Raw genomic sequence first — 25,330 nt, forward strand, 5'->3', positions numbered from 1 at the left:
GGGGGGAGGGCAGTTAGAATGCATAAAGATAACCCCAACTTAAGCACTGGAAAGAGCCAGGTCTGAACCTAGGTTCTCCTATCTGCTAGCTGTGTGACCTGGGAAAATTGCTTAACCTTTCTGAGCCTCAGTTTTCCCATCTCTTGAAAAAAATAAAATGAAAAATAAAAATTGTTGTGGTATTGAAATAGAATTATATGAGATAATGAGCATGAAAATGCCCAGCAATCATTTGTGTCTGAAACCATGTCTTATAAAGAGTGATTAAAAGAACCATATATGTTCCAAACAACAGTCCTTAACCTTTCTCCCCTGAAACAACTCTTTTTCTTAAAAATTATCTATTTATTCATTTATTTATTTTTGGCTGCGTTGGTTCTTCATTGCTGAACGTGGGTTTTATCTAGTTGTGGCGAGCGGGGGCTACTCTTCATTGCGGTGCGCGGGCTTCTCATTGTGGTAGCTTCTCTTGTTGCAGAGCACGGGCTCTAGGCACGTGGACTTCAGTAGTTGTGGCATGCAGACTCACTAGTTTGGCTTCCGGGCTCTAGAGCTCAGGCTCAGTAGTTGTGGTGCACGGGCTTAGTTGCTCCACGGCATGTGGAATCTTCCTGGACCAGGGCTCGAACCCATGTCCCCTGCGTTGGCTGGCGGATTCTTAACCACTGCGCCACCAGAGAAGTCCCCCTGAAACAACTCTTAAGGCATGAGTCACATGTTTGACACACTCTCCCATGGGAGTACCTAAATTTTGACCCCTCCCCCCAAAAAAGGCTAAACTTATATAATGAAGACAAGCACCACGATGATTCATTATCGCCCAGCTATTAACTTCTCACTCATTCATCCGAGGCTGCCACATCTGGGCTGTGACTTCGCCCCTTTCTCTCCCACTCAGGAAAGCAGGTGAATGAGAGTGATGTTACTGCAGAGCTTAAAACCACTCAAGTTTATATGGAAAACTGAACTCAAACCTCCTTACTTTTACTCACTGTTAAGAGTTTTCCTGCAATTCTCACACCTGACTACAACCTTTGTAATTGAGAAGGGCTGGTTTAGAAGTCTCAGGGAGGGTGTGAAAATTGCCTTCAAGTCTGTCAAGGTAGACAGAGCAGATTCTGTCTGTAAGGGCCCCCAGGGCAGAGTCAGGACCAGGACCCTCGTGGATGGAGGCAGAGTCGCAGGACAGCAGACCCAGCTCAGTAAGAGAAAGCTTTGCCTAAAAGTCAGACTGGCCCCATAGTGAAATGGGCTGCCTTGTGGGACAGTGATTTCACAATGTTTACTCACTGCACTTGGTGCTAGGCACTGAGGACACAGAGAACTGGACATGGCAACTGGAGGGACTCACTCACAGGCTGGGGGGGGAGACAGATCCATCAAACAACTGAAGCACCACGTGCTAAGTATGAGGATCAAAGGCACTTGGGGATGTGGGAAAGAAAATCTAATCTAGACTGGAAACTGCAGTCAGGGAAGACATCCTGGAGGAGTTGACCCCTGAGTCGAATGTGGAAAGATGAATAAATATTTGCCAGGAGGAGATGAAAGGGGCCGGAGAGGGGTGAGCATTCCAGGTAAAGGGAGGAGAATGTCAAAGCCATGAGCAGTGCAGAGTGTGGAGTTTGGAGCCTGGAGAGAAGGACAGGAGAGGTCGTGGGAGCAGGGAGGGAGAGCTGTGAGTGAGAAGGGCAGAGAGAGAAGCGGAAGTTGAATCTCAGAGACATTTGAATTTTATGCTGAAGACAAAGGGGGAACCAGTAAAGGGTTTGGCAGGAGAGTGACTTGGTCAGGGAGCATTTTAAAAACATCAAATTAACAAAAGAGAGAGAGAGAGATCAAACTGGTGGCAGCACACAGAATAGACTGGAGAGGGGGAAACTGGAAACAGGAAGACATGGTTCTGCAATGGTTGTAGGGATGAAGAAGCAGCAAGAAAACATTATTTAGAAGGAAAAGCTGATGTGCCTTGGTGACTGATGGGATGGGCGTGGAGAGGACGAAGGAGAACTTGGAGTGGAATATATTCAGTTTTTCTGCTTCAGGGTCTGGACAAATGGGGAAAAGTTTAGGGAATGAAAATGTGTGCACGTTTGGGGTCATTGAGGTTGTGGGGCCCGTGAGACACTGGAGAGGAGGTACCGAGTAGGCAGCTACGTACAGAGGTCTGGAGCCAAGGGAGCGAACTGGTTTGAGATAGAGACTTGGGAATCATCAGCGTGTAGCTGGTGCTCAAAGCTGTCGGCCAGCTAAGCTTGTCCACGGAGTGTGTATGGAGTGGAGTAAGAAGCACGGCAGAGCTCTGGGGTCACTGGTATGGAAGGTGTGAGCAGGGCTGAGGAGACGCCCTGTGACCCGGCGGACCGTGTGTGGGACTACATGTGTACTGAGTGACTGAGGAGGCTGTGCAGATGCCCTCCTTTTGCTCCTGCAGAGCCCCGCCCCACCTTTCTGCACCCTGCTCTCTGCTCTGGGAGACTGGCCCATATGAGCTGCATCAGTAGACCTCCTGGCCCTCAGGCTTCCAGACGCATCCTGCAAAAGGAGCACAAGGCAGGAGATTGGGAGGGAGGAGAGTGGGGCAGGGGTATTTATTCCCAGCTTCCTTCTTATGGCATCTCTTCGGGTTGGCTATGGCCCTGAATCAAAGATCACAACTTTTACCAAGGCCCTGTCCACACACTCTCTCCTGTGGGATTCAGTAACCTCCCCCTCCCCTCACTGCTACAGGCTCATGGGTGGTCAGGACACCTCAGGACTGTAGCCTCAAGGGGTTGTGCTGTCCCTTGTGGTTTCCTGCCCCACCTCTCACACCTTGGTGTGTGGTCCATTATTAAACTCTCCACAAATCTCCAGCTCATGCCACGTCTTTCCTCCTGAGATGTAATGATACAGATCCCCAGATGCTGCAGGTGTGGCATCACTGTGTGGTGGGATTGGGCAGACACACAAATGGGGGAAAGAGGGACTTCCCTGGTGGTCCAGTGGTTAAGAATCCACCTTCCAATGCAGGGGACGCGGGTTCAATCCCGGGTTGGGGAACTAAGATTCCACATGCTGCGAGGCAATTAAGCCCACGTGCTGCAACTGCTGAGCCCGCGCACTATGGAACCCGCACACCACAACTAGAGAGAAGCCTGAGCACCTCAACAAAAGATCCTGCATGCCGCAGCGAAGATCCCACATGCCACAACTAAGACCTGCCTGACACAGGCAAATAAATAAACAAACAAATAAATAAATAAAAAAGAAATAGGGGAAAGAATGAGCACAGAGGGGCAGACAGTGAGACAACCTGATCTGTGCTGAGTGCCTCTCTGTACCAGGCCCACTGACACCTTATTTTATCTAATCTTCCCAAGAAGCCTGTGTGTCAGTTCAGACACCAAGACAGAATTAGATGTGCAATAAGTGTTTGAGGGAAACAACTGTGAGGATGAAGCGGGACTAGGAATGTGCCGGGGAGCCTTCAGACCATAGTGCAGGTCTGATGCTTGTGAAAGGCAAGAGGGAAGGAAGGGCTGGGTAGGGAGGCCTGTGGCGTCATCCAGAGAAAATCTCAGCCAAGCTGATGGGGAGGCCTCAAGCAGAGGTTGGGCATTGGAGGAGGCCTGGGTCCTATAGGGCTGGCCCAGCACTGATACCCCAACAAGCATAGGCATAGGTTGGGAGCAGCTTGGGGCCAGTGCAGACTCAGCACAAATGGCCAGTGGGGCAGCTACTGGGACTGTCAGTCAACTGTGCTCCCGACACTGGGTTCTCTTCCAGGGGATCTGAGTGTTGTGCCTCCCTGGCCACCACAGCCCTGATTTATAGCTGGAACATCAAAGCTCCGAGAGACCACCAGGCAGCAGACAGCAGAGCCAGCTCTGAACCTTGGTCTGTGCCTCAGGATATTAACCCTCCTCCCTCTAGGTACCGGAAACTTGCCCTTAAGAACCACCCGTTGAGGTCCACTGAGCCATCCGCAGCGGAGGCATTCAGGCAAATAGCGGAGGCCTACGACGTGCTGAGCGACCGTGAGTGACTGGGACTGAGCATGGAGGGCGGCTTCTCTGTCCCGCGTCTCTGTTAACATCATCCTCACGTCTCTGAGCGTTGGGCTTTCTGAGGGGGCCCAACAGAGAGTAAGCATTCCTCTTCCCTGCCCAGAATCTAAATAAATTGAGAAAGAAAACATAATGAACTGCCTTTCTCAGTAGACACAAGCTAAGGTGGAGGACGTGGTGTGGAGAGCCCCCAGATTAGGCTGACGTGCTCCCCTAGTCTCAGCAGTGCAGGACCTGGGGCAGGGCCGCCCCCCGCCCCCGCCCCACATGCCCCATGCCCCACCCGTCCCCTGCAGGACTGCAGAGTGAGATGCTTGCTGCCCAGGAAAGAAGGCTAAGGCTGAGGCAGACACGCCCGGTTATTCCCTGATTACTAAGAAGCTAAATCTCCAGTTCCTCGAGGACAGCATACGTACAAAGGGACAGAGAGGGGTCTGTGATTAGGAAATCTCTCTTCTATGGAAAACTGAAGCCTAGGCAAAGAGATCCCCCGCCCCTGCCCGAAGCAGTGCCCACATGGGTTCCCTAAGGGCTTGCCCTGGAGACTGTAATCATGGATACTGTGCAGAAGAATGGCCAGAAGATCACTTATGTTTCTCCAGCCCCAAGTTTTCAGGACTTCGGACTCTAAGATTTCAAAGCTCTAGAATTTGGAAGCTCTAGAATTCTTACATCCTACAATCTCAAGGCTCTAGGATTCTATTTACCCCACAAAAGACAGTAGCTGTGATGACTGAGTTAAGCCAAACCCCAGGATGATAGCCCGACCCTCAGTCTCTCACTGTCTTCTCCAATCCCCACCCCTCCCCCAGCAAGTTTCAGGCTTTGTCATCTCTCCTCTGGGCTATGGGATCATACCTAGGTCCACCCAAGACGAAATGAAATCCCTAATTTCTAGAGTCAGGCACCTTAGAAATAAGGCTGTTTTCGCCCCGCCCCTTCCTCTCTGGCCCATATCCTTCCGCTTCCCAGCCCTCCAGCTCTCTTAGCCCCTGTGCTGGATCCCTCCTCAAGGTGACACATATCCACAGCTGTGAAAAGAGGCATCTATGACAAGTTCGGAGAGGAAGGCCTGAAGGGCGGAATTCCTGTGGAGTTTGGATCGCAGACCCCGTGGACAACTGGTTACGTCTTCCACGGCAACCCGGAAAAGGTTTTCCATGAGTTCTTCGGGGGAGATAACCCCTTTAATGGTAAGAGGTCCTGCCTGCCCCTTTGCCTTACTGGGAAGGACATAACTATAGAAGATGCTTTTCTCTGAGTAGTTTTGTTTACTTTAAGAAATATATATAGTCTATGGTAAAAAAAAAAAAAAATTATTGTAAAAGAAATTCCAGTCCTCCATTCCTTCCCCAGAAGCCACCACTCACTGTTAACAGTGTTTGTATCCTTCTAGAAGTATTCTATGGATTTATGAGCTTATATTTATTTTTACATAGCCTTTTATTTTGTTAAGGAAATGGGACCACATTATATACACTGATTTTTTTTTCACTTATATCTTGGAGATTATCTTATTATACATTATATTATAAACAGATCTACTTTATTCATTTTAATGGCTGCATAAAATTTCAACGTACAAGCATGTGTTAGTGAGATGAATACAGGGATGGATGTGTGAATGATCCCAGGTTTGAGGCAAACTGACAAAGAGTTGATTTCCAAGGCTCCGAATCATCATGCAAGGACAGTTCACCTTCAGACCTGTCTATCTTCCTGGCTCCGGTTAAGCAACTCACAGAGTCTAGATTTTCATTGCCTGGCTCCCCCAGCCCCTTCTCCCTGGCTGTACTACAGCTTGTCTGCATTTCAAAGGTTACCTCTTCCTCTTCTCCACATTGATATGTTAAGTGGGCTACAGCCTGCTCAGAGGCCCCTCCTACTGTGCATTGCCTTCACCTGTCTGCCAGAGGAACTCCAGGTGAAACTGGAAAAGCAAGGGACTTGGAGTCAGAGGGCCTGTTTCAAATCCATGCACCACCGCTTATGAGCCGTGTGATCCTGGACAAATCTCTTCACCTCTCTGAAACCTCAGCTTCCTCATTGTTAAACAGCCAGTTCCTCACAGGTCATTATCAAATGAGATGATCTTTATGAAAATGGGCTTTGGAGTGAGAAAAATGCCATACAATGGGCCTCTCTCTCCCAGGGACAGGTGCATGGAGAAGAAGCTGTTCAGGGGAGCGAAACCAGAGCTTACAGGGGCATTGCTCATTAGGGAAGGTCAAATTCATGGTACGGGGGTCCCTCAGGCAGTGCCCAGGAGTTATACTGCTATAGTGCTTCACCCTAGGGGTTCTTGTTTCGCATCTCCCTGCAGAATTGAGGGGTTTGGCTTCCTGTGACCTGGCTTTTGGGGTGTCTTGAGACCTGGCACACCATAGGTGCTGGGAGAACAAATGAGTTCAACCATGAAAGAGGGGACCCGGTAATTCACAGGCCTCTTGATGACCCATCACATCTTTTTTTTTTTTTGAATTTTATTTTATTTTGTATACAGCAGGTTCTTATTAATTATCTGTTTTATACATATTAGCGTAGATATGTCAATCCCAATCTCCCAATTCATCACACCATCACCACCCACCACTTTCCCCCCCTGGTGTCCATTCGTTTGTTCTCTACATCTGTGTCAATGACTCATCACATCTTAAGGGGACAGAGTGTGACACCACCTTGCCCTCCCTAGCCTAAGGTCATTCTAGCCTGCAAAGTTCTTACACTAACCAGGAGGGGCAGAGTACAGGAAATCTTAATTATGATAGTGACGCCTGCAGTTTACAAAAGGCTTCATTAAGCATAGTGATTAAGGGCACAGGTTCTGTAGTCAAATCCTCCTGGGTTCACATCCCAACTCTAATACCATTAGCTGTGGGACTGTGAGCATTTTGTTTGACCTCTCTGGGCCAATAAGATAAGATCGCAAAGAGTTGAGAACAGCACCTGACATGTAGTAAGCTCTCAGCGAGTTTTGTTTTTAGTTATTTTTTTTAAAGATTTTTTTTTTGATGTGGACCACTTTTAAAGTCTTTATTGAATTTGTTACAATATTGCTTCTGTTTTATGTTTTGGGTTTTTTTGGCTGCGAGGCACGTGGGATCTTAGCTCCCCGACCAGGGATCAAACTGGCACCCCCTGCATTGCAAGGCAAAGTCTTAGCCACTGAACCACCAGGGAGGTCCCTCTGAGCTAGTTTTAGTTCATCATCATCTTGTTATCTGATCCTAATTGTGGAAGGCAGGTCAAGCATGTTACCCCATCCCACAGACTGAGAAACTGAAGCCCGAACGATTGCAGTGCACCTCAAGAGCAGGGGCTCTTTGCACTAGGATGGAAGGTGGGGCAGCAAGAGGGGTTATGGGTGTAGAGCTGGGAAGGGGTAGAAGAAGTTGAGGAAAGAGGCATTTGGGAGCATGTTGGTGACACATCTCTAATTTGTTAGGGATCAACCCTGTCTCTCCCCATCTCAGATGCTGAATTCATAGAAATTTGAGCCTGGGGTCTCTAGTGGTCTTGGGCTGGGCTGAACAGGGAGGACAATGGAGCCTGGGGAAGGGTAGGGAGGACTGGCATGCTGTGACCCTCCACAAAAGCTAACAGCACATCATTTCTGGCACTACCAGCCACTGCCACCAGAGGACACTCCTGTCTCCTCTGAGGCAGCCAGAGTTGAGGAGCACTTCCCCAGAGGTAGGGGTGGAGTGGGGGATGGAGGTAGGGAAGTGTGGGTGAAGGGAGTCCAAAGTGGGGAATGAAGCAGAAGTGGAGGGCATCAAGAGATGGTAATCCTTGGATCTACAGTTGAGGATGTTACTGAGTCCAAGCTTCTACTGCTCGCGGCAGGACAGGCCAATAAATTGAGAGATGAGTTGTTGGGGGCAAGGAATAGTGACTATATTTGAAAAGCCAGCAAACCAAGAAGATGTGGACTCATGTCCCAAAGAACCATCTTGCCTGAGTTAGAATTCAGGCTTCCTTTATACCAAAAGGGGAGGCGGTAAAGTCACTTTTCCTAGCTCCGGTCAGCCTCAGGTGGGGAGGTGTTACTTTCTTCCTCCCTGCAGTCATTCACAGGTGAGCCTGGTCAGGATGTTTCCTGTGAGCTAAACAAGGGTATTTTAGCTTAATGCTCATTACCTGGGAGGTAGGGTTCCCAGAGATGGGCCATTACGTATAATTTAAGCTTATAGGTAACATCTGTTTAGTGATTAACTTGTGATAGAATACAAAGGTTCTTCCCTATTACAAGGGCAGCTCGTTGGCCCGGCCAAACAGTCTGAGTCTGCGAGGTGGGAATGGGAGTCTGGGTATTACACTTGGGGACTGAAGAGGTGGGGGGATTGGCTATGAATCCGAGTTTCTGGACACAATTTCTCCTACTCCTCGCCTCTCCCCACCTGCAGAGTTTTTTGATGCAGAAGGAAATGAGGTGGACTTGAATTTTGGGGGACTCCGGGGCCGAGGGGTCAAGAAACAGGACCCCCCAATCGAACGAGACCTCTACCTATCCCTGGAGGACTTATTCTTTGGCTGCACCAAGAAAATTAAGATCTCCCGAAGGGTGAGTACTTGGGAGCCACCTTCTGTCCCCTCCAACCCTACTGGTTACCTCCTCCCTGACCCTAACTGGAGACCTCAGGTACGGTCTCTCACAGAATTATGGAATCTTAGATTTGGAGATGGTAGAATTCTAAAATCTGAAGTTTGAAAGGGACAATTGAGGGTATTAGCCTGGTTCTTTCCTAGTGCAGGAATCCCCTCTGTGTGCTTCTAACAGGGACAAGCTCTTTCAGTTCTTCTCAGTTCAGCCCCATCCCTGAGGGAAGAGGGAGGGCTGTGGGTGGGAGGAGTCTCCTGTGAATTCTGCTCTCTGGGCATTACCAGACCATACCCTCTGGGTTTCATCTGGGAGTCTGCCTCATGAGTAAGAAGGAGCTGTGTGGGCATGGGCGGTGGGCTGGGGGACAGTTCCCAAGGGGACTGGTTGAAGAAGACCCTCAGTGCCCCAGGGTCCAGACCCTGCATTGGCCCTGTCCCATGGTCCAGCCCTGTGCTAGGCACATGAGCAAGGCCACCTCACACCTTTGCCCAACAGAGGAGATGCCAGCTGTAACCATGCTTTCCACAGATGGCACCCATCTGGGTATGTGACTGCAGAATAGATGGATGACATAACAGAGGAATGCTTTGGGTGAGGCTGAGATATGTTGCCCTCTGTGGTCTTTCTCCCTTTGGGATTAAGAGACCTGCTAGAGGCTCAGGGCCAAAGCCTCTGGGGTGGGAGAGGAAGTGAGTGCGTGTTCACTGTGTGTCTGTTAGAAGCCAGGGCCTTGTAATTTCTAGGGCTGGAGTTGTGGCCTTGATCGACTCATGGTGACTGCTTGGCACCTCAGGCCCTAACCCCATGACACGCCCTGCCATCCTGGAATCATAAGCTCTTGGTTCCAGTGGAATAGGGTGGGAGTGGGGATGGCTCAGGGCAAGTTCTCCCCATTGCTAGAGAACTGAGCTGAGCACAGATCCCATGGAGCATCCCTCACGTGTGTAAAGGCCAGCTGGGAAATCCTGAGCAAATCTCCCTCCCCTGTCATCTCATTACAGGTGCTGAATGAGGATGGGTACTCCTCTACCATCAAGGACAAGATCCTCACGATTGATGTGAAGCCTGGTTGGAGGCAGGGCACACGTATCACCTTCGAGAAGGAAGGGGACCAGGTGAGAAGAAGGGAAGCTGCCTAGGGACAGTCACATGGGTTCATTCGGTGGAAAGACTGAGGGGGGAAGGAGGCAATGCTTTTTCTTGCCCCTATGAGCCCTGGTCTGGAAGGAAGACCGGTCTGCAGCGTGGGTGAGCTGATCCCTAATGTCCCTTCCGAGGGACAGAGCCTCTCACAATGCCTCTGGGATTGGGTAGCCCAGGGTTTCTCCCCATTTTGCAGAGTGAGAAACTGAGGCCTAGAGAGGGAAGAGACTTTCCCTGGGCAAGAGCACCGGAGCTGAAAGGAGAATCCAGTCCTAACATCAGTGTTCTTCCTGATTTTCTTTAGTGTTTCTCTGAGTAAAGCCCAACTATAGGAGCTACGCAGAAACCATTTATTTATAATAATTTTAAATTAAATACTTACTTAAATAAAAATATAAAATTATTGTCCAAGGCATGCCGAATCCTCAAGTCCTGAGAAGAGGCAGGATGATGGTGTCTTTAGAGCCAGAGTAATGAATTCCTCTGCCTGTACTTCTTGCCCCCTTTCTCACTTATGAAACACCTACTTTTGAAAAACCCACTTCAAGACCCAGCTCCAATGCTCTGGGCATCCTTCCCTGACCTCCCCTCTGGGTCAGCACCTCTCTGAGCTCCCGCCTCTGTGTTCCCTTTATCACATTCTTGAGCCTGCTGAGGATTCACTGTGTGCCTGTCTCCTCCACTAGACTGGAAGCCCTTGGGGGTGGTGGCCAGTCTGATCCCTCTGTCCCCAGTGCCCAGAAGAGACCCAGCAGTGTTCTGGAACTTAATGAAGCTTGGCAGGATAGACTTGCAGGCAGTTCTCTGTCCCCAGGACAGTGTTCTGCCCTCCAGCTGCGTGCATCTACTTGGGCTGCTCAGTAGAGGACAGTGATGGGGGTAGAGCAGGATTCTTTGGGTAGGCTTCTCAGAGGAGGGCTATGAAGCCAGACTGGAAAGGCCCTTCCGGAAAACCTGGTCTAATCTCCTCATTGTTCAGAGGAAGACATGGGGACAATAGAAACAGAAACTTGGCCAAAGTCACACAGCCAATTAGGCCTTGTCATCCCTTGGCTCACCCTGCCCAGGGTCCCAACATCATCCCGGCTGATGTCATCTTCATCGTAAAGGAGAAGCTACACCCCCGCTTCCGCAGGGAGAACGACAACCTCTTTTTTGTGAACTCCATCCCCTTGGGCAAGGTGAGTGGGCAAAGTGGAGGGATAAGGGGTGGGCAGATCAGAGCGAGTCTCCCCCACCCCTGGGAGGCCCCGAGGCAAGCAGGCCTCACTCCCCTCTCCCCCTGGTGCATGGCGCAGGCCTTCAGAACGTGATAAGTGCCACACAAAACCTTTGTGGCTGTCTTCACTCCTGAGTGTGAGTGGACCCTCTGCACCCTCACAACCCAAGCAAGAAATTGGGCACCAGCCTACACTTTGCCGCCCCTCCCCGACCCCACCTGCGGTCAGGCACTAAGTCCTGTTTATTCCACCTCCAAATCTCTTTCCACTTGGTCCACTTCTGTTCAGCTCCACTGTCCAGGTCTGTGCACCTGGGTGTATGCAGCAGCCCTCTCAGTGGCCTTCCTGCCTTTCTTGTCATCTCCTTCAGGCACTTCCCCACCAGGGTCTTTCCACAAAGTCATCTGACCCTGCCACACTCCTGTCTAAACATCTTTGAATGGCATTCAAGGCCCTCTGCTTTCTGGCCGCTGCTGATCTCATCCCCTGCACTCCAGCCACTGCCACTTAGAGCTCCTGCCCTCTGGGTGCATTCTTTTTCACACCCTCGTTCTCTTGCTTATGCTGGGGCCTTTGCCTGGAGTGCTGTCTGCCCACCTTGTCTAACTGGCAGGTTCCTCCTCACCCTTTAAGGCCCTCATCAGCTGCTACCACCACTATGGAGCCCTCCTGCCCCAGCCCAGAATGGTTCGGTGGACCCGCCACCTTGGCTCCCACTGACCCCTTTACTTCCCTCTGTCATAACATGTATCAACATCACTCTTATCTCCCAGACTGTGAATTCCTTGAGGGCAGGTGGGAGCCTGGCTCACTCACCTATTAGTCCTTGAACATCTTTCTGTCTCCAGTGTGTAGGGTCTGGCACTGAATAGTCTCATAAAGTGCCTTCTAAAGAGAATGGACATGGGGACCTCCCCCACTCCCACCTTTGGCCTTAATGTCCCCTAGGCTCTGACCTGCTGCACTGTGGAGGTGAAGACCCTAGATGACCGTCTACTCAACATCCCCATCAATGACATTGTCCAGTGAGTCCATCTGCTTGGGCCCCAATATGCAGAAGGGCAGCCTGGTCCTTAGAGGGTGTGTTGGACAGGCTGGCCTGGTATAGTTGTTCAGGTTGTACCCAGCACAAAGGGGTGAGAGAGACTGAAATCCAGCCCCCTCTCTGGCCAAGCTGTGGGCCACATTCACTTGGCAAATGAAGTGCCTTTTTCTAACTTGCATGAAGCCATTGTGGAGGCCAGAGGCCCCCTGTGTTGGGAAATCCTTGTTGCCTTCATCCTCTAGAAGTTCTAGAGTTCTGAGTTGCATCTCCTAAGCCCTTTTCCAAGCAAGCCCCTCTGCATGGGAAGCTCAGCAGCCCAGCACTCCCCCACCCCAACCCAGGGTCTGCTGCTTGTCCTGTTTCCCATCTAAAATGGGATTCCTGGAATCCACCATCAGAGCCTCAGTGTAAATGGTTTTCAGGGAGCAAGTTGTCTGGAACAAGCCAGTCTCCTCTCCCCTCCCACTGGTTCTAGAAGCTGCTGAATGCCCCACACCTGAGGTTTTCTGGGCAGGGGTGCGTGTGCTGCTCTGGGGTGCCCTCTGAGCCCCCTTCTTTCATCTTCCCGTCTCAGCCCCAAGTACTTCAAGAAGGTGCCAGGTGAGGGGATGCCATTGCCAGAGGAACCCACCAAGAAGGGGGACCTCTTCATTTTCTTTGACATCCAGTTCCCTACCCGCCTCACACCCCAGAAGAAGCAGATGCTGCGCCAGGCGTTGCTGACATAACTCTGGTGGGCTGGGGACTGGAGCAGGGGGAAGAGAAGGCTAGCTGGGCCTGACCCCACCCCTACCCCCAGCACGGGGTGTGCACGGGAGCCAGCCCACTGCACAGGGATGACGTGAGGACCGGATGGCATGGGATTTTAAACTGATACAATAAAGCGTTATTTCCTATCCTCCAGCTACACCCAAGAGAGTGTGTGTTGGAGGGAGAAGAGCTTCATACAGCCGTTCTTGTGGAGCAGAGGGAAGGGCAGGGCTCAAGAAGCTGAGGACCTGGGACCCTGTCCTGGCTGTGTGAGCCTGGCCAGGTCCCTGAGGGTTCAGAGCCTCTGTGCTCCCACCTTGATAGCGTGGGGCAATGCTGCATCGTCTCTGAGGGTCCCCAGCTCTATTTCTCATGACACACGATCTTTGGAAGGGCAGTCTCTAGTGTGATATAGTCACGTTGTACTCAGGAAAGCAAAGCACAAAGAGAACAAAACCCTTGTCTCAGGTCACACAGGGCTCAGTGGCAAAGCTGTCATCAGAACCTTGAAGGCCACTTCCCACAGCCTCACTCTGCTTCGATTAGAGGCAGCACGAGGGACACAAGTGCTAGAAATGGCTTTGGTTTCTGCCTGGCCTGGGCTGCCTCTAGGCAGGTCTTAGAACTGGGCTCTGCTCCCAGTCCTGCCGCTCACCCTTTGGATGTTACGCTCCATCTTGTTAGTGAAGCAGAACCCATAACCCTCCTCAGGCAGCTCACTGGTGTGAAAGTGCTTAGTGAACTCACTGCTTAGATTATCAGGGTTACAGCATTGCTACCAGTGTGGCCTGGGGGAGTGCCAGCCTCCAAGCCCAGCGGGGCCTTTGCAGACCACACCTGCTTCCCCAGCCTGCCTTCTATCAACAGTGCAGCATGCACCTCTTCTGTGCCAGGGGAGGTGCCCTTCACTTGAGTCTGGACTTGGGCTAGGAGAGATCCAAGCTTATGACAGAGAGGGTGGCCACTTTTGTGAAGTGACTTAAGAGGTGCCAGAGGGGGCTTCCCTGGTGGCGCAGTGCTTGAGAGTCCGCCTGCCGATGCAGGAGACGCGGGTTCGTGCCCCGTTTCGGGAAGATCCCACATGCCGCGGAGCGGCTGGGCCCGTGAGCCATGGCCGCTGAGCCTGCGCGTCCGGAGCCTGTGCTCCGCAAATGGGAGAGGCCACAACAGTGAGAGGCCCGCATAACGCAAGAAAAAAAAAAAAAATAAATAAAATAAAATAAAAAGAGGTGCCAGAGGGACTTCCCTGGTGGTCCACTGGTTAAGATTCTGTGCTTTCACTGCTGAGGGACCGGGTTCAATCTCTGGTCAGGGAACTAAGATCCTGCAAGCTGCGCAGAACAACCCTCAAAAGAAAAAAAAGGGCTTCCCTGGTGGCATAGTGGTTGGGAGTCCGCCTGCCGATGCAGGGGACACGGGTTTGTGCCCCGGTCCGGGAAGATCCCACATGCTGCAGAGCGGCTGGGCCCGTGAGTCATGGCCGCTGAGCCTGCGCGTCCGGAGCCTGTGCTCCGCAACGGGAGAGGCCACAACAGTGAGAGGCCCGCGTACAGCAAAAAAAAAAAAAAAAAAAAAAGGTGCCAGAAAAGGGCCCCATAATATCCATATTGCTTGGATTCCACCATTCAAAGCATCATATTAGCTTAAGGTTTTTTTTCTTAAATGGGGGCTCAGTAGAACTAGTCAGCCATTTTTAAACCATCAGGGAGAAAGCAGCAGACCTTGAGACAGAGTCTGACCCAGGGTTCACTAAAGAATGAGGGCTTTGGAGTTAGATGCACCTCAGGTGTTCTACTTAACCAGCTGTGTACCCTCGGGCAAATCGCTTCACCTCTGAGCTATTTACAATCCCTATCTTGCAGGGCTGTGGAAACCAGAGAAGTGAAGCAGACTGCCCTGAGGTAGGACCCAGGTGGAGAGGTGGCGGTAGGTGCCCTGCTCTGAGAGCAAGCAAGTGGGTGAGGGCCTGCTTTGTGAAACTCTGGTGCTCCAGCTGTCCTCTAGGGCAGCAGCAAGGCCTGCTCTTAACCTTTTCCTCATGGTGAGACTCTCAGGCCTGTGAGAGCCATTTATGAGATTGTTGTTATTACCTCAGTGTGGCCTTCAGTGCTACCTTGTGAGTCAGGTATTTTATAGGCATTAAGGGTTGAGGAGTTACTGAGGCCTCCTGGTATGCTGTCCAGTGGTTCTTCCCACCTTTCCCAGCCCCTCATTGTCTCAGGGTCATGCCTAGAACCGTGATGAAGTCTGGTGGCCTCATGTCCATGCCAGTGTCTGAAACACAAGGCTGGTGAATGAGCCAGCTGACAATGCCTAAGGCAACAAATTGCCCCTGTTTCCTCTGGTGCAAAACAAATCCTGCCTCAGAGGATTAATGTGAGAATTAAGGTGCATTAAGTACACTGACCGGGTCCTCCACTTATGCCGACTCCCTGCCACCTTCACCCTGGCTTGACTCATGCACCCAACCCTGTCCCTCTTGGGGACTATGAGACCTCAGCTCAAAAGAAAGGTGAGGTTGTAAATCAACTATACTTCAATAAAAATAAAAAGTAAGGTGAGGAATCCTGGACCCTCTTTCCTTCTCTACAACCCTAATATCCTGGAGCCCTTGCCCAAGCACTGAAGGGCCCAGCCTCCTGCTCTGACCAGTGGGGAAGACACAGTAGCACCAGCTGACTTAAACAGGAAGGTCATGTTCTCTGGGCTTGGCTCCACAGCTGCCCAACAGGATTCCTGAAGGACCCCAGTCCCTAGGGGAAAAGTGCACAGGGGGAGGGCGGAATCTAAGTCCTAGTCCCAGTTCAGCGGCTGATTTCCTATGTGTCCTTTGCCTGCATGACCTGTGTCAGCCTTCAGCTTCTTCAGACATCTATAAAATGGGCCCGGATGGCTTAATTCTAAGGGCCCAGCCCTTCACGAGATGCCTTGGGATTCTGGAACCTCAGAGTCCCCTAACCCTTGAAACAGAAGTAGCCCTGCCCACCTGCTTTCCTGACTGGAGACAGATGGTAGGAAGAGGGACAGGGAGGCTGACACCCCTGGTTTGTCACCACCTCCCTGGGATCTCTAGCCTGGGATGAGGGTGAGACTCTAACTGGAAAGACTCCGGCTGAGGCTGGGTGTCTACTCTACAGCCTGTCCCACCCAATGCAGTTATACCGCCTCCTAAGGGTATGACTGTGGAGGATGGGAAGCAACCTGACTTGCCCTCACTAAGCCTGGGACTTGGGGAAGGTGCATTTCCCATTTGTAAAATGGAATAAAATAAGCCTACAGCATCTAAGGTTCCTAAGTTCCTCTAAATCTTCCAAGCAGCACAGGAGAAGCAGGGCAAACAGGAACACTCATTTTGCAGATTAACAGGCCCGGGGCCAGCTTGGGGGGTTGGAAAGGCAGGTACTGGAGTACCAGACACTGGTGAGTGAAAGCTCAAGTGGTGTGGCGAGAGAGCAAGGCCACTGCTGACTCCAGGCCGCTCCTTTACTTGCCGCCTCAGCCCTGGCCTGGTCTGGAAAGAGAAGCAGACCGGATGACCTCCACCCAGGTTGCTGAAGGAAGATGGGTCACACCCCCCTTCCCAAGTCAGGTGGCTCCTCCCCTGCCTACCAGGTGCCAAAAGGGCCCATTAGACCAAGACCTCTGGTAACAGAGAGGGAGGAGACGCCAAGGTTGCGCTTGTTTTATGGGTGACGTGCTAGTCGGGCTCAGGGGCAGGAGGCAGGACGAAGAGTCAGGCTGAACTTCTCAAGGGACTGAGGGCTTGAGATGCTGGCTTGTCCAGGCTTCCCACAGTGTCAGTTGGGGTCAACTCCATCAGGACTGTGAGAGGCAACGGGGAGCTGAGGGGTGAAAATGTGGGGAGAGGGAACGGAGGTGGTGGGAAAGGGAGCAGAGGGAAGGGGTGGGGAGAGAGGGAAGGGAATGAGGGGAGGAGGAAAAGGGAAGCAGGTCCAGGCTGCAGCCAAAGCCAGAGGTGATCAGCAGGGGAGGCTCAAAAGGGAGCATCCTGGGAAGCACAGGCAGCCACGAGGGCCCGTTTTAGCTGCTCGTAGGTGACGAACATCACCACGTTCCAGGAACCCAATCGGAGAAAGGAGGGCATGAACCTAGAGGGGAGAAAACACACGTCATCTCTTTCACCCTGCTGGGCCCTGGCATCCAATCCAACCCAGACGCTCTGTCCCAAAGGAAGCTGGGAGGGCCCAGGGAATGGAGCTGTGGCCTGTGAGCAAGAGTCCCCTATGAGTCTCCATTTTAACACCCACAAAGTAGGCATGATAGCAACTCTGAGAGGAAGGAGTTAAGAGCACGAGAATGCCAGGACCAGGATCAGAAATAGTTTGACACGTGGTTGCCACAGCAACCACTCAGTTCTGGGTGGTTCTCTCCCACCTGTGTGGTAGGTACAGGTGGCCAGGAGGCCTAGAATTGGGTGGGGTGGATCAGAGGCTCACCCTTTGTAGAAGGCTTGGGGACCCTCCTTCTGGAGCATGGTGAGGGCGCAGTGGCCAGCACTGCGGTACTGGCATAGGGCAGAGTTCATGTATCTCGTCTTGACCACGTCAACAGGGGAGGCGATGATGGTGGTGCAGAAGCCTGCCCCGAAAGCGGAAGTGAAGTGGCAAGGGAGGTCATCTGCCAAGAAGGAGGAGCAGGGGAAGCAGTCAGGACTCCTCACCCCATAATTCCAGAAGGAAAGAGATGATTTAAGTAGCTACGGTCTCGTGGTTTTAGAGACACAGAGACTGCAGCTGGGACATCTCCCAGTGTCTCTGAGAGTCACTTTGCCAATCTAGCCTCAGCGCCTCAACGTGCAGAGTGGAAACTTCACCCCAGTTGGCTTCAATTCAGTGAAAGAGAAACTCATTCCATAAGCAAACGGGAAATGGGATGAGAAGATGTGGTCTCCAGGCAGACCCACACTGGCTCCTGGTTTGGGGGAAAGTGAGACCCAGCATCATGTACCCTAACTCACCTGTCATTAGGTTGGCCTTCAGGAGAGTGTCCTTGATGAGGTCGTAGGTCACCAGCTCAGCACAATTGACAACAGCATTACGAGCGACATTGGGAGAGGTCCCTGCAGAAAGAAAGGGTGCCTATGTGAGACCAAGGAATAGGGGAAGAGGAGGATGGAGAAGGGAAAACACCTGGTACACACCTTTCCAGAGTCCCCGAAACCCTTCCTCTCGGGCAATGGTCTTGTAGGCCTCAATGGTGCTTTGGTACCTCCGGCCACCTCCAGCCTGGGCGTGCGCTTGGAATCGGACCTTTACCACATCCGTTGGCTGGGCCACGGCCACAGCCAAGGCACCTGTGGTGCTGCCTGCCAGGAGGTGGCTCCCGATGCCGGCATCTGTGGGAGAACCATGGGGGTCAGTGGCCAGCTGGGTTTACACTCATTTCGCACCTCTCCTCACCAAAACCACGTCACTGTCATTTCCTGTCTTCACCGTAACCTTTCGGTAATAAGACCTAAACTAGCTCTGCTCTAAGAACTTTTTGCATCATACAGTATATCACTGGGAGTGTCTACTATGTGCTGGGCACTGGGACAGAGCGAGGAGCAGGACAAAATGAGACTTAATGCTTTCTTTCATAAAGCATTTTCATTCACTTCATTTTACCGACTCAGCAGCCCCGAGAAATCAGAAACTTTTTTTTTTTTTTTGGAAGCGCTGTGTGGCTTCTGGGATCTTAGTTCCTGACCAGGGATCAAACCTGGGCCCTGGCAGTGAAAGTCCTAACCACCGGACTGCCAGGGAATTCCCAAGTATCATTTCCATTTGACAAATATGAAAGGCTCTGAGAGAAGTGGCTTTTCTTAAGGACTGGGATTCACAGGACTCGGGTTCTCATCCCTGATCTACTTCTCCCTGCCGTGTGATCTTGGGAAAAGTCAACCTTTTGATCTGGGTTCTCATTTTCCTCACGTGTAAAATGGAGGGTGGGCATGGCATGCTGAGAAGGTGAAATGGAAGAGTGCTGGCCTTGGAGGCACAAGTCCACAGTGTGTTTTCTTTCTGGCTCCCCATTATGTGCCCTTGGCCAAGTCCCTCCCGCAAGCCTCAGCCTCTTCATCTGTAACACGGGGATACCACCTGCTCCCGAGGTGGTTGTGAGGACTGAAATGAGACGATGCCCTACTTGGAGCCTGGCACAGCCCAGGTGTTCAGGAATCATTAGAAGAATCAGGGACCCTTCTAGTTCTCAGTTCCTCTGATCTGAAATTCCTCCTAGAGGTCTTGGGGCCTAAAGGAACTGTGCAGCTAAAGGAACGAGGATCAACCATCAATGAGAAGAGGCCAAGAAGCCTATGGCCCAGCTCCACACTCACGCTCAGAGCCCTTGGTGTAGAACTGCTTGACAGAGTCGTAGAGGCCGATGCGGATGGAGGCAAAGCTCATCTGGCGCTGCAGGCCGGCGACCAGCCCTTTGTAGAGGCTGCGGGGGCCCTCGGTGCGCACCATGGTCAGGATGGTGCCCAGCACCCCGCGGTACTGGGCACTGGCCGCAGCCTGCACTGGCCCCTGCCTTTCTCCTTGGATCTGCAAGGCCAAGGCAGGTGGTTGCCCTCCCCATCTCCTTCCATCCCTATGCTCTAAAATTTACAGCCCCGAAAAACCCCACTGGCCCTTGAGGAGTCTGTGTCTTGGAGAGGGAGCAGACTAGCCACCATCAGAACCCCAGGCTTCATCTCCTCACCTGTAGCCGGACTTTAGCAGTATCCAGGGGAAAGGTGATGAGATCTGCAATGCAGGCAGCTGTGCCAGCCCCCAGGAACTTCACAGTGGCAGTAGGGGGCACATCTGTGGCCTTGAACCCAACCATAATGCCAATTCCTGCTACCTCCCAGGAGATGAAAAAGAAGGGGGCACCTTCAATCAGCAGCAAGACGAGACAGAGGAACTCTGCTGGAATCTAAGCCAAGGAGAGAGAAGGTCCATCAGAAGCCGAAGCTCCAGACCCCCTCTTCTCACTACCCCACCCCACTTTCCCTGATAGCACCACCACCCTAAGAAGGACCCAGACCTGCCCCTGGAGGGCAAATAGGAGTGAGCTCCACAGGCACTCAAACAGGGGCTGGAGAAGCAATTCATTCCTGAGAAGTCCTCCCTTTTACCACAGGGAGTGTCTGGATCACAGCTATCCTAGTGCTACCTCACAGGCACTGGCCCAGCCCTGTGTGTGCTGGGTGCAGAAATTTCACTGATGCCCACATTCCTGATGCTGCAGATCTGTTTAAAGGGCAGGCAGAAGTGGGGAAAAGGTTTCAGCTAGACCAAGACCTGACAGGCACAAACCCACAGGCTTATGCCCTGGATGTCTTAAGCAGGAGAGGTTCCTATGGGTCTTAAACTAAGTCTAGAAAAAAAAGGAGTGAACAAGACCTATTCAGCTCCTTCAATTCAGTCTAATTCTCTTCCCCACCAGCCTGCACACAGCTTGGGCTCTCTAGAGGCACTCTTTCAAGGAGTCTGCTTTGCTGGGCACTGGCTCACTGAGGTGCAGGAGACAGTATCTACCCTAGAGGGGGGCTTATTGTCTGGCATGGGATGGACAGGTGATTCAAGCTGCATTTGGGGCTTGCAGAACATAGTCTCAAAGTGCAAAGGAGGGAACATCCAACTCCACTGGGAGAGAAGAAAGGGTGGGTAATCAGAAAAGACTTAGAAAAGGTAGCATTTAGCTGGGCCTTGAAGGATACTGAGCAATTCTCAGGGCTGAGAGTAAGTGCATAAGGTGCTCTACCCACCCCCACCCCGGGGGGTGGGAAAACTATTCCCTCTCTGGCCATTTCCTCTCCTCCTATAACACAGAGGGATCCACATCTTCATGAGAGGTGGGGATGTAGAAGTGCAGGTCAGAGCTATAGTGACAAAGGAAACCAAAACCTCCATTCTGTTCTCAGAATTGCAACAACACTTTCCTCCCCTGCCTTGGGAGGAAGTGAGTCCAGCACCCCAGTGGAGGAGGGTGACCTGCTTCTCTCCCCTGAGTTTCTTTCTTTCACTACATAGGAGTGGCTGCTCTGAGCCTCACCTAATGGGCTGCCCCCATTGCTGGGGCTGGGAGGAAAGCGCTGGCCAGCAGAGGAATGACATGGTGGCAGTCAGTTGTGAACACACAGACCCATGGAAACAAGACGCTCACCAGGCTTCTTCCTCCTGGGCTTCTCATCCCAGGTGGCTGGGCCAACAGGGAAGTCTAAAGGCGACTCACCAGTCAGTTCCTGGCCTTATTCATGCTTCCCTGGAGCCTGGCCCACATGAGGCTCAGTGAAGACTGGCACTCAAGCAGCAGAAGGGGTTGATGAAGGTGTTCCAGAAACCCCAGCGTCCCTGCCCTGACATCCTCGTTCCCCAGGAAGTGCTCCACACCTTTCCTCCCCGCTCTGCCTGGCACATTCTACTAGCTCACTTACTTGTCAGGGCAGCCCTGTGAGGTGGCTGCCCTTACTTCCATGTTTCAGAACGGAACTTAGTAAGCATCCTGTCTGCAGGCTCTAAAGCTTATGCTATTTGCTTTGCACTGTGCCCCGCTCATTTCTTTCCTGCTGTTTTCTCAGCCCCAGGCCTTTCACGAGGAGGTCCAACACCGAAGTTCTCTCATGACAATGTGACAGTTCTGAGAAGGTTCAGGCAAACGGAATTCCCTTCTCTGGGCATCAGAGACATGATGACATGAGTCAATCATGTCCTGACCTTGATCTGGGTTGCAACGTGTTGTGAGGGCCAGAGAAGAATAAGGCCCAGCCCTTGCCCACCTCAGAGACAAGTGCAAAGGCTAAGTTGCCATTTTGAATGTTGCCTTGGGTTTGCCGTAAGTCAGGTCCTTCAGAGGCATGGGTATGAAGGCAAAGGTCTCTGTGCTAAAGACCATACTAAGAAGATTAAACTCAGGCCTAACGAGAAAGAGTTAATAATATATTACAATCCCCAGCAAATAACCAGTTTCACCTGATTACTAATTGCAATCTTAAGGATAGTCAAAAGTTTGAGTCAACAATATGTAGTTAGAACAAAAGGGTCCTGTCCTAACTCTGCTGCTGACTCCTAGGGTGACCTGGGGCTAATCACTGTCCCACCTGGGCCTCAATATCCTCCTTTGTAAAATGGGGATTATCACTCTTGGATTGTCAGGTCAGCTTAAAGGCTCTGGCCCTTAAGTGCTTTGTGAACGCTAAGAGTGACTTTACTGGGATGGTGGTGCTAGTTATTTGTGTTAATGTCCTGCTAAACCTGCCCCCAGACCACAGGGCTGAGGCAGTAGAAGACCCCTCCCTTAGAATGGACTCTTACCTGGCTCTGTTAGATCTCACGCTGAGGCCTTCGAGATCAAGCTTCTCTAAAGGCATCCCATTCTTCAAAGCTGCCAGTGGCTATCATGGCCTGATCCCTTTGGTTTTCCATAGAAAATGGCTGGGAGATGAAACACCTAATGGTCATACTATGTGTCCTGCAGGTGAGGGCAAAGAAGGAGAGTTTAGAAAGGGAAATGGACCTTAAAGGACCACCCCCCAGCAAGGAAAGGGCCATCTGTCCAAGGCACATAAGCCCACTCAATCCTTATCAGGGGGTGTGAGGGTAGGGAACAGGGTCCATTTCCCACAGGGCAGCTGGGGACTAATTAAGTGCACACACTGGAGGAGAGGATGAACCCAGGAGTCCTCCCTCCCCCGTCTGCTCTCTTAGAATCACACATTGCTCTGTTGCAGATTTCTCCTTTAGTGGAACTCAGTATTCTGGAGAAGCGTCCCGCAACACAGCAGACTCTGGTGAGTGGGAGTGGGGCGGTGGGGTGGGGGGGTGGGGAGTCATGATGGGTCAGAGACTCGCTGAGTCAACTAGGAACCAGAGCGGGGCTGCGAGGAGGTTAGAGGGACTGGAGCGAGCCCTGCTGAGGCTGCATCAAGCAGCTCAAAGCCTCCTGCCAGCAGAAAGAGCCCCAGGAATGGCCTGGGGCCGCCTGGAGTGGCAGAGGTCATTCTGGTCTTCGCTGAAGGTCCCCCACCCCGGCCGAGGAGAGGAAGTGGAAGGGTGAAGGCTTATATTACAGCCATTTGAACGCGAGAGGTAAAGAGCAAAAGCAAGACATGAAAAGAGTGAAAGAAGAGAGATAAAGAAAAACAACAAAAGGTAAAATACAAAATAGGGTGGGAGGTGAGGAGTGAAATTAAAGGTGGCGCGCGGGTCCCTTCCGCCGGGGTAGCGGGAGTAGGGCAGATATAGCGGGCGCAAGGCTGGGGCGGGCCGGGGCCGGGCTCACCGGGCCGCAGGGAGAACAATCAAGTACTGGCAGATATGTCAGTCGGCGGGCGGAGCGCGTATCCACAGAGAGCAGACTGTACTCGACCCCAAGGCGCGGCCGGCCGGGCTTGCAGAGAGGTGGGCAGAGGGTGCGGCGCGACTTCGATCTATGGGGCGGGGCCTGCTGGGCGGGGTCAGGACCTGCGGTCTCCTAGGTCGGGGAGGCGGCCATTTAGTTGCAGCATTTCCGCAGAGATCGCCACGCCCAGGGTTTTCTCCGCGCCTTCCTCCACTTCCATTTTCGGGAGCCGATCCCAGCGTCTGCCCCTTCGTTCCCCCATAGGATTACCCCTCGCCCCGCCAACTTCATCGTGAAGATGGCAAGAATGACTCCCGGAAAGAAGCAGAGGCTGCCCAGGGTCGTGCACGCCTCTGGCCCCTAGCCAGGGCTCTTTTTAACAGCGCCCAGAGGCTCGGGTAGAAGAGCACTCTCTCCTTTCAGGCACGCAGTCCGCTGGTCCCAACTCAGCCGCCCGTGATTCCGCAGACCGCCCGCTCTCCCCAGGTGCCAGCGCGGAACCCCGCGGGGCGGGGCCTCCCTACCGGCCTCCCTGGCGATTGGTTAAGGGAGCCGTGGGGCCAGAGGAAGGAGCCAATCTGGGCTGCAGCAGCAGGTGGCCGATCACCGCCAACAGCCGTTGGGTGCGGCTGGGTTTCCCGCTGCTTCCGGGTCCTGTCCTGGGCTCCTCGGGGACTTCAGGACGGGGAGGGGTCACGGAGCGTGACGCTCCCGCCCCCACTTACAGAAGAGCCAATGGTCAGGAGCCCCTCGAGTGAGAAGGCCGAAGAGGGCGTGGACCTGCTGCGTGTCTAGGCCCCGGCATGAGAAAGGGATGGTAGGTGAACCGGGACTGGGTCGCCCTCAGGTTGTTGGTGGTCTTCTGGGGGTGACAGACACGTAAACAACCGGTAATTGTGTCCTGTGGCCGGACAAACACGTGCACGTGGACTGTAGAAGCAGATAGTCTATGTTCGCCCTTGGACTCTGTGTCCCTACTTTTGTGTACCTTCTGACTCCCTCTACCTCTTTTCAGTCTTGTCGGCTGTCTGGGACTGTTGTAAGAATTCGTGGAGGTCGTGGAAGCCATATCGTTGACTACATTGTAAGCTCTTCTAGAGCAGGAAGCTATTTTCTATATTTTTAGTATCACAACCCTCTAAGACCCGCTTTAGATGTGGACAGGGACCGTTGCCTGCCATTCTGGTAAACAAAGAATGTTGCCCACCATTCCAGTTCTGTAAGGATCTGGCCATTAGTCACGGCAGCCTTCCACCCACGGTGAGCCCTGAAAGGAATTCAGGGTGGAGAAAAACAGGAAGTATTCTGTGCTTTGGATTCTATTGGCCCTAGATAGTTAAGATGCATACCTAAGGAATAATTTAAATGAACCCAGATTCTTGCATCTTCCCATATACAGAAAAGCACTAAAATCATTAATTTAAAAGGTCTGTTCTTTGTGATTGACAGTAATCTTTTGATGTTCAACTACATTTTTTTTCCAGCAAAAAACTCCTATTTATCCTGGCTTCTCTCTTACCTCTTCCGGGCAGTTCCTCAAAGCTATCTGAGAGGCCGTCTCCTGGGCTATTGTCCTCAGTAAGATCCCCAAATAAAACTTAACTCGCTACTTTTAGGTCGTGTGTTTTTCTTCAGTTGACATATAGTAGAGGCTCAATGCATGCTGTTTGGGCTGCTGTTGAAAGTGCCCTTGGGAAGTGTAATGGGAGGATCTGGGAAGATGAACATTTAGTGAGTGCAGTTACTATGTTCAGTGGTCAGGTTCGGTGTGGATACTTTACATAACCCTGTGAGGCTGGTATTAACTTCTGATCTACAGATGCATGCCAAAGAGGTTAAATCATCTGCCTAATGTCACACGGTTAGGAATGGTGCGCCATGACTTAAGCCCTGGTTAATCAGCTCAGTGTGTGTATTTTTTGTCCACAAGCATAAGGAATTGTCAGCCAGGAGACTATAGCTGGAATGGGACTGGATAATTATAGCAGGAAAGAAAAAACACACTGAGCATATGATCCTGGCAGAAACAAAGTGGAAACTGAGAAATCCAGCTACAAATTTATTTCTGGCACTGTGGAGTCTCCCATCCAATGCTGGCCTAGCTTTTGCATGTAAGCTTCTGTCTTTGGCTGTGATGAACGGATTCCCAGGATACTCAGCAAGTTTGTGGTGAGACTACTGAACTGGTCGG

The 25,330-nt window shown here is 51.9% G+C and overlaps 2 protein-coding genes across 2 annotated transcripts in view; one reads left to right on the forward strand and one right to left on the reverse strand.

Moving 5' to 3' along the window:
• DNAJB13 (DnaJ heat shock protein family (Hsp40) member B13) overlaps positions 1–12,959 on the forward strand; it is a 14,237-nt gene extending 1,278 nt beyond the window's left edge. Inside the window, exons 2-8 of the mRNA XM_007448085.1 lie at positions 3,916–4,019; positions 5,081–5,242; positions 8,456–8,613; positions 9,654–9,767; positions 10,863–10,976; positions 11,964–12,040; positions 12,635–12,959. Coding sequence (XP_007448147.1) covers positions 3,916–4,019; positions 5,081–5,242; positions 8,456–8,613; positions 9,654–9,767; positions 10,863–10,976; positions 11,964–12,040; positions 12,635–12,788 — 883 coding nt within the window. The 3' untranslated portion in view covers positions 12,789–12,959. The remainder of the gene's footprint in view (positions 1–3,915; positions 4,020–5,080; positions 5,243–8,455; positions 8,614–9,653; positions 9,768–10,862; positions 10,977–11,963; positions 12,041–12,634) is intronic.
• Positions 12,960–16,477: 3,518 nt separating this feature from the next.
• On the reverse strand, positions 16,478–23,190 carry UCP2 (uncoupling protein 2). Its single transcript, XM_007448086.1, has 8 exons — positions 23,080–23,190; positions 22,113–22,269; positions 19,516–19,731; positions 19,148–19,358; positions 17,972–18,166; positions 17,789–17,890; positions 17,268–17,448; positions 16,478–16,919 (listed from the first exon to the last, which is right to left on the reverse strand). The coding sequence occupies exons 3-8, from the start codon at positions 19,639–19,641 to the stop codon at positions 16,805–16,807; spliced, it is 930 nt and encodes a 309-aa protein (XP_007448148.1). The 5' UTR covers positions 19,642–19,731; positions 22,113–22,269; positions 23,080–23,190; the 3' UTR covers positions 16,478–16,804.
• Between the last annotated feature and the right edge of the window lie 2,140 nt (positions 23,191–25,330).

Source organism: Lipotes vexillifer, unplaced genomic scaffold (assembly GCF_000442215.2).
Source record: "Lipotes vexillifer unplaced genomic scaffold, Lipotes_vexillifer_v1.1 scaffold640, whole genome shotgun sequence".
NCBI classification, from domain to species: Eukaryota; Metazoa; Chordata; class Mammalia; order Artiodactyla; family Lipotidae; genus Lipotes; species Lipotes vexillifer.

Coding starts and splice junctions, on each gene's coding strand:
- UCP2 (XM_007448086.1), bottom strand. CDS start 19,641: ATGGTTGGGTTCAAGGCCACAGATGTGCCCCCTACTGCCACTGTGAAG. Junction 17,891..17,971: donor GTTTCGGGGACTCTGGAAAG/GTGTGTACCAGG, acceptor TTCTTTCTGCAG/GGACCTCTCCCAATGTCGCT. Junction 16,920..17,267: donor CCCCAAGCCTTCTACAAAGG/GTGAGCCTCTGA, acceptor TCTCCCCTCTAG/GTTCATGCCCTCCTTTCTCC.